We start from the raw sequence: 13,008 nt of genomic DNA on the forward strand, positions 1-13,008 counted from the left end.
GGCCGCACGGGCGCGCAAGGCAGCAGATCATATCAAAGCAGATACAGCTATTCAAAACTAACATAATTATTTAAATTTATTCAAAAGCAGTCTTACAAAATTTCAAATAACATATGCTTACGTAAGTCAAATACTTTAATCAATCTAACTAAAGGACCAATAACTGAAGGAATCGTCGGAAAATCTAACGCACTCCTCAATCCCGTGAGATCAAGCCTCTGGATCTGAAAAAAATGGAAAAAATAGAATAATGAGCTACACTAGCCCAGTAATCAACAAAATACCCTAGAGTGGGGTCAGAGCATATCAGATCAAAATACAGGATAATGTCTGGAATAAATCATAAATAACATCATTTGTTGTTTTCAAAACTTATTATCATTTTTCCAAAAATATGATATCAGAATCTCAACATGATAGGCTACGGCCACGTAACCCAGTGGCATGGGTTGCACAAAGTGCCAAATCCACTATTTTTATCCACCGATGGCAGCCGGTGTTGCACAAAAGTGCCAAATCCACTATATTTACCCACCGATGGCAGCCGGTGTCCAGAAACCACTATTCTAATCACCGGTGGCGCGGTGTCGAAACCGGTTCCTCACAGATTACAAGTCGACAGGTCCAACGTATAATCCCCATTGGCGGGGCCAGAACAGAACAGAACATATCATAGCCATGCTGAGAATACATATATATAAAAACAGATTTCATAAATTTTCCAATCATAGTTTACGGATTTCAAAGCATAATTTTCAAATGAAATTTAACATGCCAGACCCATTTTACTAAATACAAAACATATTTCAGAATTTAATCTATTTATCAAATAATTTGGAAATCACACTCGAAGTATTAAGTTACTTACATCTTCTCGCTTAATCCCTACTTCAGATAGGCGGATCAGGTTCACCTATAAGGATCAAATACAAATTACAGAAGATCCTTGTATGAAATAACATAATGTCAAGGGCTTATCTGCAAAATTCCATTTATTGGCCAAATGGGTTCGGGCTTCGGGTTCCGGGTTTCGAGTTCGGATCGGAACTGGGTTTCGGGTTTTCTTCTTTCTTTTTTTTTTTTTTTTTTTTTTTTTTAACTGGGCCCAAGTTGGGCCCATAGTGGACCGGGCCCAATTCGGGCCCACGGTGAACAGGGCCCATGCTTGGCCCTGTTCGGCCCGTAGGGCCTTCTTCCTCCCCAACCCCCCCACGGCAGGGGAAGATCGAGAGGGAGAGCGGAAGAGGAAGGGGGCGGCGGGGTGGCCGGAGGCCACCCCTCGGTCGACGGCCAGCCGGCTGCGGGGACGGCCGGCGGCCGTTGCGGCAGCTAACGGGAAAGAAAAAGACCGAGAGAGATCTCGGTTTGGGGTCGAAACAGAGAGGGAAATCGGGCTGTTCGGCATGGAATCAAGGGCAAAAGAGGAGGGAGGCTCACCGGCAGTTGACGGAGAGGCAGATCCCGGCCACGGCTGCTCGATCCGGTGGACAAGCGGCGGCGGTAGCAGTGCTTGGAACCAAGATGGATCTCGGAACAGAGGCAGGCCACGAGGGAGTCCGGGCGGCGCACGGTCGGGAAGAGGATGCCGGTCACCAAGGAGAGGAAGAGGAGGAGACGGAGGAGAGGGAGGAGGGCTCGGGTGATCTCCGAAGGAGGAGGAACGGGGGTTTTATAGCCTCATTGTAACGGCTCTCCGCCGCGGGAATTGCGGAGGAGGCGAAATCAGTGGCCGTGCGTGCGGCCGCGAGGTGGACGCGGGATGACCGCGGTGCAGCCGCGGGATGCCCCTCTGTGCCCGAAGAAGATGGAGGGGATCGCGTCTGCGATCCCCTGCTACGCCCCTTCCAAAAGAGGAAGACGGGGCTGAAGTCGGCTGGGGCTGCCGACTTCAGCCCGAATCTCACAATAGATATAAGTGATCTTTACAAGAAATCTATTAGGTTATACTGAAATGTGATTACAGAAAAAGCACATGTCAAGCATGCTTTCTGTTTAAATAGAATCAGAACACCCATCTTTGCATTCTCATTTGCTCTATAAACAATGTCAAAATTCAAGAAACAAACTGCTTAGTGAACCTGTAAGCTAGAATTTGCATCCGAACAGAACAAGATAAGCATGACAATTGAAAAGGTGAATGTCAAATATGACAACCAAAAATTTGCACTGATGGAATAAAGTAATGAGCATGTTCATATTTATCTAAATTAAGAAGCTAGGAAAAAAAGCACTCGTGCATGTTCAGATTGGGATTACATGCCGCTATAAAACATCACTTACAAATGTACTATAGCATAATACAATAAAAATCCTATTGCTAATCAGCCTCGATGATACAATTCAAACATTTGGGGGGTATAAAAATGCCAGAAGACACCAATATTTGGATTAGTAATACAACTATACAAGACTATCACCAGAAGAACAACCAACATATCAGACCGCTATTTTATAACCAACATACAATATTTTGTCCATAATACCTCAAAAACTGGAAATGCATAGACTAAAGAGTGTAAGCCTATATGGAGGCTCCCCAGGAAAAAGGTACAAATCTAAATTTTGAACAATGATCTTTTAGAAGTTCTAGATCCCTTTGTAGCCACATAGGACATTACTCAAACTATCTCCATTTACTAAGATTGGACTGCTGGAAAATCTATGCCCAAAATAACAGTGGTTAAAAAACAGTGCTCATCAGGGAGAGTTTGTTCCGTTATGATTTTCAAAAATTATCTCCATCATATTGCTAGCATCTAGTTAGTTTGCTCTAACCTTTTTACTCTTTTGCACAATAACATGCTTTATAGATATATTAAAGATGGATATATATTGACTAGCTAGTTTAAAAAATAATGCCATCATTTTCATGATATATATCTCTTGTGACTCCCATCCATTTCATTGTCCAATGTGAGCAATTTTATGTAAACATTTATGCGGATCGGACATGGGCCGTAGTGTTCAAGCACATGTTCATGAGATGCATAATTATATTTGTCCCTTCAACCATGTAAGATTTGCCAAAGTCTTGCTTCAAATAAATCACATGCTCATGTAACAAGCTTCTGCACTCCACTCACAGGTATTAGATTGATATGAAATATATAATCAACATACCATCAATACTTGGACCCGATAAACATGAAAATTTAAAATAGTGAAGTCCAAGAATTCTTCACAGCAGCAGTGGCTCACCTTGGATAAGTCAATAGGAACATCAAGAAAATGGTCAAGAAAGTTCGCGTTTTGCTCGGGGTCTAGAAGCTCTAACAAAGCACTTGCTGGATCACCAGCATGTCCCTTCCCCAACTGTCACATGATAAATCACCAGAAAAGTTGGAAACATCAAATGTCATCACAATTCACAAGATCATGAGGAAGCTTAATCCCGTAAACTCGAACTAGTGCAAAAATTGATGCATCAAAATCATCACTAAATTACAACAGGTTATGTAAAGCATATTAATACCTTGTCAATCTCATCTATGAGAACTAGAGGATTAGCTGTTCCCACATTTTTCAGGCATTGCACCATCTTTCCTGGCATTGCACCAACATAGGTGCGCCTATGACCCTGGATAAAGGTTATAATGATCACAAATGAGTTTCAGATAGGCAAAACCCCATACTGTTTATAAGCTAAAGCATCAATATTGATTCCGAGATGTAGACATCAAAATGACTTAGTCGCTGTACCTTAATTTCAGCTACATCAGCCAAGCCTCCTACAGAAAATCTATAAAACCTTCTATTCAATGCTCGTGCCATTGAATGACCAACGCTGGTTTTACCAACTCCAGGAGGCCCAGAGAGACATATAATTTTGCCTGCAAACAGAAAATAATGATCTTGTTAAGATATGTTGTGTATGAATAGTAGAATTAGAAAACAAACATCAGCCAACTGAATACCATTGATTAGTCCTAATACGTTATCAGTCAAGCACACAAGGCATGTACAGCTAAATTTTATCTCTTAGTGTGTGCCGTAAGATGAATTCTTGCACAGGGCAGAGAAGGGAAAAAAGAACACTAACCACATGCAACCAGGTATAATGTTAAGGACAAAATGTGGACATGTGGTTTGCCTAGATTTGCTTGTTTTCCAATTGAACTGAATTATATTGAACCTTCACTATAGAAGTTAAGTATTTATTCAAGTCACCATTCTCATGGGGATAAAACATGGCAACCTTATAAGCCCCAGCATTCTGACATAATAACACATTTTCTTTCAAAAGAAGTGCATAAAACAATTACTTCATGAAACATCAGGACCAATATTAAAAGCCCAGGTGAGAAGATATAGTTGAAAATCGTAATATAAAGGTTAAATCCATATCCATCATCTTGATCAAAAAGTTTTAGCAAGTGTATCCATGACCAAGTATTATCAAAAAATTGATAACCAGGTGTCATCCAGCTGCTGGGGTTTGATGCAGAAACACCAGTCATAGCAAAAACGTTGGGAAAAAAACCACAGCAATCAATTAGGAGATGACAATAATTTAGGAAACAAAAAGGGAAAGAATAAATGTGGTAACCAAAAGAAAGCTGGTACACATAAAGCTGTAAACCAACCTTGCGAGGTCCCCCTTAATTTTCCAACAGCTATAAATTCTAATATTCTCTCTTTAACATCAGATAAACCATAATGATCTTCATCTAAAATTTTTTGTGCATGTTGGATGTCGAAGTTTTCATCACTGCAGTGATTGAAAACCATGAAGATTAAGCTCAATTCATTAGCAGTCTAATGAATTTCTCTAAAATGATTCAAATCGGATGTTTAAATACAGTACCTGTAGTTTCCCCAAGGTAATGCAGTAAGCCAATCAAGATAATTACGAGTCACATTGAACTCGCTAGAACTAGCTTCCAGCAGCTGAAGCTTGTTAAGCTCTTCTTCTATTACTTGCAAGACATGAGGAGGACACTGCTTGTTTTTTGGTTCAAGTCTTTCCCTGAACTTTGCTGCAGCAAAGAAAAAGAATACAAAATCACCTTGTCTTAAATACTTATATAAACATAAATATCCTCCATATATTCAATGAGATATCCCGCTAAAGAAAAGTACATCCAGAACTAACCAGTCAATGCTGATTTGTCATCTGTCTCCAAACCCAGCTCCTGGATCAAAGTAAAAAAGTGAATTCTTCATGTCTAAAGTTCTGATGAAGGTCAATGAAATCAACTTAACAAGCAATGAAAAAAGTATCAAAGTTCCCACTTCCCAGTGATATAACATGATGATAATACTCCAGTTATTGTTAAAGTAATGAAGGGGGGATAGAAGTTTAGGCCTTGTCTATCTTGGACAAGATTAAAGACACAAGTTCATTTTTGTTATATTCACCATCATTTTCTTTTATTTATCCAAAAACAGAACTAATAAGAATAAAAAAAATACCTTTTTAATTGCTTTAAGTTGCTCATTCAACAAATAACGTCGCTGGTCTCCACTTATTTTCTCCTCAATTGCTTTTGCTATTGACTCCTGAAACAAAATTTAGTAAAGATAACACAAAAGTCCTAGTTAGTACTCAAATATAGAGAATACATAAATGGGAATGAAATAATAGAAAATATATGGCTAAATTACCTGTATCTTACTGATCTCCAACTCTTTCTTTACTAATTCTAGAGTTAGTTTTAACCGCTCATAGACCTGGCAGGCAAATTATACGAAGTTAACATTTTATCGAAAAAATAAACAGTCAACCATGATGATGGCAGAGATCAATAGTAAATTGCATGCATCCACCCACCAACAAAAGAAAATATGAAGCCTATAATTGAAGTCTGTATGGAATTAGGTCTTTAAGGTGCAGAATCAAAATTATTCACCAGACAACCTGAAGCTTAGATGGACCATGCTAATACTTGCAACATTATGGGTTATACAGATGGCCACTGGTACACCTTAAGGCAGTCAAAAACCAGCCTGATTAGCCATTCCTTTATATTTCTGCAAGCATAGCGGTTCAAAATCCTGATCTGTGGTTCTGACACGCAATGCATTTCAATTCTTAAGATGATAATGGAAAACATTGTGACATGCTAAGCTATATCATTCTTTACTAATTTTGGAACAGCTCATTCATGCCACTGCAACTTAAGGTGAATATGCCAAGTTGCATAAGACATGATTGATATTTTATATTCATAATGTTAATGAAAAACAGTGTGATATGATTTAACATTAATTTTCAAATTGGAAGGGAACATGACATAGATTAACACCCAACTGTTAGCACACATGCAACCCAATTGTCCAAACACAAACACACAAAGATAGAGGGGGAGAGTGCGAGGGAGCAAGAGTGAGAGAGAAGGCAAGTCATTTTTTTAATAAGTAAAACTGAACAACATAAGAATTAAAAAAATCTTTGCAGCTTGACAGAAAATGTTTGGATCAAAAGCATGCATGCTTCTTACATCGAGTTCTTCAAGCACTTGTTGGCAAAGCAACTTGTTGGCCCCGGAGATAGCAGCCCCAAAATCTGCTAGTCTTGGATAATTGAAATCGCCAATATGCTGAAATTCACGAAAAAAAGGAACAATTTTATAACACAGTTTTCATCATTTAATCATGTTATTCTACAAGCATAACATGATATCTATTAAAGGAACTACTTATACAAATGCCTAACTTGAAGCTTCCAAAGAAAACCTCCAGGAGAAAAGCAGAAAAAATGATTCAATAGAAAACATGACAAGAAGGGCAGTACAAACCAAAACCTATTCATAAGCCGGACTTCAAAAATGAAAATAAGTTTCCATATATTTGTGCACTTTTAATTAGATTAAATTTGGCAAAATTAGTCCTTTGACCTTTTTAAATTTGAAAAGAGACAATATGCAGGGTTATAAAAGGAGGCCAAATTAAATTGAGCTAGTTAACAACTTCAACTAGTACAATCTTGCAACTAGGACATCAGAAGATGCTGTAAGTTGTAACTCTCAAAACAATTCTCTATTCAACAGAGGAATTACAGACAAACTTAAGCAATTTAGATATAAAGTAAACAGGAAGAAGGTGTTAACTCTCAAAGCCTTTTTTCCTCAAAGGATGGGATACAGACAAAATTAATTTAGATACAAAGTAACTAAGAAGTAGTCAACCCTCAAAACCTTTTTTTTCTTTCAAGTGAGAAGTTTTCAATTCTCAAAAAACTTTTTTAAAAAAAAAACAAACTTAAGAAATAGACAAAGTAACCTGTGTATATGTTTGAACATGATCTTTCCAAAGGGAATTTGTCTTCAGAATGTCTCTTAATGTTGCTATGACTTCAAATGAGGTTGCTTTTATAACATCGTCATCCTTATTGTAAGGCTTTTCCTGCAAAAAATAATAGCTATTGTTATTGAGCCAAAAATTCAAGCAAACTTTCTAGAAAAATATGAATTGTACTCTTAACAAATAATAAGTCCACCATAAACAATGACAGGCAACATTGATCACATACTCAGGTTAGTAAATTAATACAGCACATATAACTTCAACAAACGTTTCTTCGGATACTTCAACCTCCATCTAAATAGGGCTGTCAAACAAGCAAGCTGTTCCTAAGCAGCTTGTATTTAGCCAGCTTTTGGCTCACTCCATTAGTAAATGAGCGAGCTAGGGCTAGGACCTGGCTTGCTTGAGCTCCACGCGATTAAACTCGATACAGGAATACATAGATAATTAATACACATTACATGTTATCTTAGTTACTATTTAGAAACATATATTTATATTATAATTACTAGAGGCTAATATAGTTTGAATAAAACAATGTATTTCAACTATAACCTTGAGATATAACAGTAGTAAGTTTAAAGTGAGTGCGAGTGTGTGTTGCACACTTGAGAGATCTTAGGCTCTCACTGCACCTCTTAAACAAGTTATTTGTGAGCAACTTGAAATTAAATAAGCCAAGAATGAGCTAGGCCCTGCTCACACAAGCTTAGCTCATTTACACATCTGCATCTAAACCATCGGCCATATCGCATCTAATTCCTGGCAATATATAAGTTCAAAAGAGAGAGGTTTATAGTTATATTGTCCTTGATCATCAGTAAAGTGAAGTGCATCCTAAGAAAACATTGGTGGTGAAAATTTTGGTGAAAGATATTGTGAAAACATGTTCAGGCATTTGCACTGACAACATTTTCCATGAATGCCGGGGCATGTGACTGTGTGACAACAGTGGAAGCAAGTCAGAAAAGATAACTCAGTCATGACTCCAGCAAAAAGCAAATTGTCTTTTGCCTTTGCTTTGATACAAAAAAATGCTTGTAAACCTCTGTGGAAGTTCAGCACATACAGCAATTGCAGCAATGCAGGAAATTTGCAGTTTATGAAAGACACAGTTACCTCCTTTCTATTGCTTCCAATTTCTAAACACAGTAGTGGACTAGCAGTATTGGTCCTTCAATGAAAAGGCATGGAATATTGGTTACACTGGGTGGTACATGGTAATCAAAATCAGCTAGAACAGTAATCAAAAGTCAGCCCCACAAGACACTAAGGTAGAACCAAATATGATGACTCAGTTTGTGAGTTAAGAGTAATAGTACATTGACATCCATCAACCATAAATAGGGCTGGAAAGACGAAAGATGAGTAAGAGTAATAACATGCCTTCAGATGATCAACTTTTACAGTTAAAGGATCCTCGTCAACCTGCAATATTAGAAGTTTCATTGAATATCAGGAATGTAGGTATTACTGAAAAAAATAAAATAATAAGTGTAATTCGTCACTATTAAACCCAACCTACCATCTCAGTTATCCGCAGACGCCGGTGACCAACGAGCACTACTTGATCCCCTTGGATGCTGGTTATCTACATTGACAACAGCAAGATAGCTAGAGTATCAGCAATGGATTCTATGCCTTTTAATATATTCTTAATTTATATACTAAATGTCATTAATTCCCAAACCCTTGGCAGAAAAGATGATACCTGAGCCAAAGTACCAACTTCATGAAGACGCTTGAATAAATCTTTTCCTTTAAGGTCATTAATGCTTTTCGCTGAATCTGACCCAGATACAATACTAGGATCAGTCTCTGGGTCATCCTTAAGAAGAAAGGCACCTACATATGCCACTGACCTTTTACGATTTTCCACTAAAGCTTCTAACAATTTGGAATCCTGCAGGAAAACTTAAAACTTAATAAACATTAAACCAAAAAAAAAAAAACTTATGCCGCGAAGTTTTAACCACTCGAAAGAGACCTGTCTTTGTTCAGTAACTAACAGCAGCATAGCAAAACATATCAAATCATTTAGAAAATTAAGATTTAGAAAATATTGAACATTCCAGTATATATGGTACGACCAAGGTCAGCATTGAGTTACTTATTTGCAAGAAAAGTAAACCAATGAAGCTCTTTTTTTCGTTGAAGAAAATTTCAACTCCCATGGTAGTATTATATTACATGTATACAAATTATCATCGTTGGACCTGCAAGGTAAGTGAAAAAAGGGACCTAAAAATCACTATCAAAATTGTTGAATTCAGTGAGTATAACTCCGATGCACAAACTGGATCCAACAATTGGCAAATCAGAAAACTTCGAAAGGATATTTATCTGAAAATCCAGAATGTCAACTATGAAAACAGACAGATCTTCCAGGACTAAAAGATGTCCAGAAGGGAACAGCAATCCACCAACGTCAAGTTTGAAATGCAGCCGATGAAGTAAGCAAAAACTATGCTCACCTTAGAAAGATTGCTTTCTTGTCATAAAAGCTTACACTTTTTTATTCGCTCAGATTACTTAACTGATACCTGCAAATGCAAGTACCATATGATGCACGCCATGTTGGCTGGGAAGTGGATCTAATGGTCAGTGAACTGCAGTGCCTTGATCCACATATAAAACCAGAGCAGTGCAATTCACTGGTATCGTTAAATCCACTCCATGCCACATGTGTCATGCATCATTTGCACCGACAAACATGGGTTTAGATTAAAGTATCATGTCACACCAGTCCGTCCTACAAACACACGCAGTGATTGATTGCATAGATTAATTTATGTTTTATATGTCCAAAATAACTTGGCATTTATGGAGGGGGAAGAATATGATTGAATTGCCATAAAATGATTGTCATGCTTGCTCGACACTAAGGGCCACTATCATCTTCTACGAAATTCCATGCTGCTCCCTTCCTTTTCTTTCTTTCTCCTCCACCATACCTCATTGAACATTTGCCCATCATCATAGAACCCTACTTCAAGAACAGATTGAAATACCAAAAACAAGTGGACATGTTCCTTATTTTCAGGTTACAAAGAAAACAAATATTTTCAAGACATTTTCAAACAAATATTCATCACACAATCTCCTATTTCCATGCATCTAAACAACCAGTTTCATAGCACTGAGAAGTGAGAACCAAGGCATTTTTCAATGTTTGGGAGACTATGCTTGCTCGCTGCCATGGCTAATCTTCATTCTTCATACAGATCAGTCAAGATAAAGTTTAGTCAGTACTGTGATGTCATTTTAGTGTCAAGAAGGTAAAATCCTTTTATAACAACTGTCTTTCAGATATCGATCAAATTAAAAGCCAATAGCAAAAGCTCATATTCAAAAGCTCAAGCACTCTGCTATAGTTCTATATGATGATGCTTCCAATGGTGAGAACTAAATCATGTCGAACGGCATCATAATTCAAAATAAATACTTTCTTGTCATTCGAAGCAAATATCCAGATCCAGTCCATTCAGCCGAACTCTCTTTCCAAGCAGTCAGTTGATTTGCACACGCGCACACAGAGAGAGAGAGAGAGAGAGAGAGTATAACCATGCAAGAGAAAACAACCAGGAAATAGAAACGCATCAGTAGAATAACCTGTTTGGTGCTTCTACTGGCACAGTACTAACGGCAGTCTGAATGTTCTGTTGCGACAAAAACAAACGCAGAAGAAATTGAAACAAACCAGGAAACAGATCAGCAAGTTGATGATGAAGACTACTGGATTCTGCCATGAGAACTCTTTTCTTGGCCAAGCCTAATGAAGGTTTGATGATTAATTGTAGGTGCCATGGGAATTAGTCATAGAATGGATTAACTGCTTGGAGTCCCTTGATTCCAATGGAGACTTTGTGCCATCGGTGTTTTGGTTACCATCATCCAGTTCATTTGAGGATTGCGGTTGTGAATCTGGTGGTGCTTCTTAGTAAATGACTGACCCAATAGATTTTACTGAAGAAAGAAGCCTAGAGTCATCAGCAGCAAATGCATCCAGATCATCTGACTCGCTCATTAAATGCTCCTCGAGTGATTGACCTTGTCTCGGGACATGGAAATTTTCTGTTTCAGCTGTATGAGTTAATAAGGTATTAGCAGAGACTCGCCCAGGAAGAAAATTAGGAGCTGGAGTCGCGCAGGTGTCCCAGGGTAGTTGTTGGATTTGTCGCTCGCTTATGTCATCGACCCTTCTCAAACTTTGAATGTCTTGATTGCAAAGCTGAGTCATTCTGTTCAGGGTAGAATCTGTTGCAGAGTTGCCATTGTTAAGTGCAAAGTTGTCTGCTACATTGAAGAAAGAAAGAAAGGGAAAAAAAATTCTTAGCTAGAGCTCATGGTAGTAGAATATCACATAATGAAATGAAAGACTAATGAAGAAATGATTTACCCAAGTAGGATGTCGTTGGATTCAAAGAACTTGCACCTTGATTCATAGTTGGTAGGCACTCCATGACTTGAAAAGGAAAAGAAAGAAACAATTAGCATCCTCATCTCACTAGATTAACTCCGGGTTAAATTAAGACAAATTACCTGAACTTGGCGAATTCATTTGTATAACTCTGGGTGTTGGTGTCAGCAGTGAAAGTGGATGGTTGGCACCAACTGCTGGATCAAGAGATTCAAAGGTCCACATGTGAGTAGGAGCACTCCCTTGATTGTCAATATGATTCAGATGAGGTGGACACCAGTTGCTGGATGGTTGATTTGAAATAGGTGGAAATTTTGGTGTGAGCATGCACATATCTTGCATGTCGCTATTAACGGTTTCAAAAAACTGAGAATCATGGCTTGCAAAAACTTTCTGACTCAACGTAAGTAGCCGATGATCAGAACGTAAAAGCCTTTCATAATGTTTCTCCAAAGTTCCTTCTGCAAACTCAAGATAGTGCCTCCTGAAGGAAATAAAAATAAGAAACAAGCTATGAGAATATTACATGAACTTTACTAAAGAAGATATTATTCTGTTTTTGTTTGTTCTTGATAATTTCAGAAGCTCCTATAGATGTAGTTTAACATGGACTAAACATTGCAGGACTGGAGATCTGAATCGAAGGATTTATCTACTTCATCAATAAAAAAATACATTCCTCTCTCTCTCTAAAAAAAAAAAGAAGTATATTTCAACAAATATGGAAATATTTGAAGGTGTAAAATCCATTGAAAGGCTTAGCAAAATGACAGAGCTCCAAGAAAGTGACGTAAATGTAATTTTTATGTACCTGTTTGTGGTTGCATTCCCACTGGTAAAATCAGAACAAGCTTCCCAATTAGTATGCTTTCTTGGCTGAGGATTTACCTCTTTAAAGAACATGGGCTGCTGCCTTAACTGCACTAGGTACCAAATATCTTAGTTATCAAACCCAAACAAATATTCCAAATTTTGTTATTAAAAGAATGAAATCATTAAGAAACTTCAAAAAACCATCCAAAGCCAAGAATTAGTTCAAAACATGTCTAAGACAATAAAAGTAGTCTATGGAAAAAGAAAAAGTCGCAAAAGTAATCAATAAAATGAGAATATATGTCTAAGGAAAACATCTAACCTCAACTTCCAGAATGTCTGGTTGATCCCGTATGAATCGTGCTCTGGTTGCTGAGATATCGGTCCATTGGATCTCAATCTTTTTTTTCAATCTTTCTTCTTGTATCTCCCAAACAAGTTTTCGCCTAGCATAGTAAAACTTAGCTACAATATCACCTTCATTTCTTGACTTCCTCTAAAATTATGAAACATAGTTTAAAAAAAAATTG

At 37.7% G+C, this 13,008-nt stretch overlaps 2 protein-coding genes across 8 annotated transcripts in view; both read right to left on the minus strand.

Annotated features, from left to right (window-relative positions):
• Positions 1-11,085, minus strand: part of LOC103699324 (lon protease homolog, mitochondrial-like) — a 24,128-nt gene extending 13,043 nt beyond the window's left edge. For 3 of the 6 annotated variants that reach the window (XM_089928085.1, XM_089928087.1, XM_089928086.1), the window contains exons 1-13: positions 8,957-10,680; positions 8,771-8,836; positions 8,632-8,673; positions 7,222-7,344; positions 6,441-6,539; positions 5,605-5,670; positions 5,413-5,499; positions 5,093-5,132; positions 4,805-4,976; positions 4,584-4,708; positions 3,700-3,830; positions 3,473-3,577; positions 3,199-3,312 (exon numbers count right to left, since the gene is read on the minus strand). In XM_089928085.1, coding sequence (XP_089784211.1) covers positions 3,199-3,312; positions 3,473-3,577; positions 3,700-3,830; positions 4,584-4,708; positions 4,805-4,976; positions 5,093-5,132; positions 5,413-5,499; positions 5,605-5,670; positions 6,441-6,539; positions 7,222-7,344; positions 8,632-8,673; positions 8,771-8,773 — 1,107 coding nt within the window. In that variant the 5' untranslated portion in view covers positions 8,774-8,836; positions 8,957-10,680. Of the gene's footprint in view, positions 1-3,198; positions 3,313-3,472; positions 3,578-3,699; positions 3,831-4,583; positions 4,709-4,804; positions 4,977-5,092; positions 5,133-5,412; positions 5,500-5,604; positions 5,671-6,440; positions 6,540-7,221; positions 7,345-8,631; positions 8,674-8,770; positions 8,837-8,956; positions 10,681-10,857 lie in introns of those variants that run through there. The other 3 variants (XM_088713216.2, XM_089928084.1, XM_089928083.1) reach the window with 3 other exon arrangements.
• LOC120105433 (uncharacterized) overlaps positions 10,835-13,008 on the minus strand; it is a 22,902-nt gene continuing 20,728 nt past the window's right edge. For both annotated transcript variants that reach the window (XM_089928091.1, XM_089928092.1), the window contains 5 exons: positions 12,801-12,974; positions 12,477-12,583; positions 11,788-12,149; positions 11,645-11,710; positions 10,835-11,541 (listed from right to left, as the gene is read on the minus strand). In XM_089928091.1, coding sequence (XP_089784217.1) covers positions 11,183-11,541; positions 11,645-11,710; positions 11,788-12,149; positions 12,477-12,583; positions 12,801-12,974 — 1,068 coding nt within the window. In that variant the 3' untranslated portion in view covers positions 10,835-11,182. The remainder of the gene's footprint in view (positions 11,542-11,644; positions 11,711-11,787; positions 12,150-12,476; positions 12,584-12,800; positions 12,975-13,008) is intronic.

The sequence above is a fragment of the Phoenix dactylifera genome, chromosome 17 (genome assembly GCF_051530095.1).
Source record: "Phoenix dactylifera cultivar Ajwa chromosome 17, Ajwa_hap1_PhDact_Kaust_v1.1, whole genome shotgun sequence".
NCBI lineage: Eukaryota > Viridiplantae > Streptophyta > Magnoliopsida > Arecales > Arecaceae > Phoenix > Phoenix dactylifera.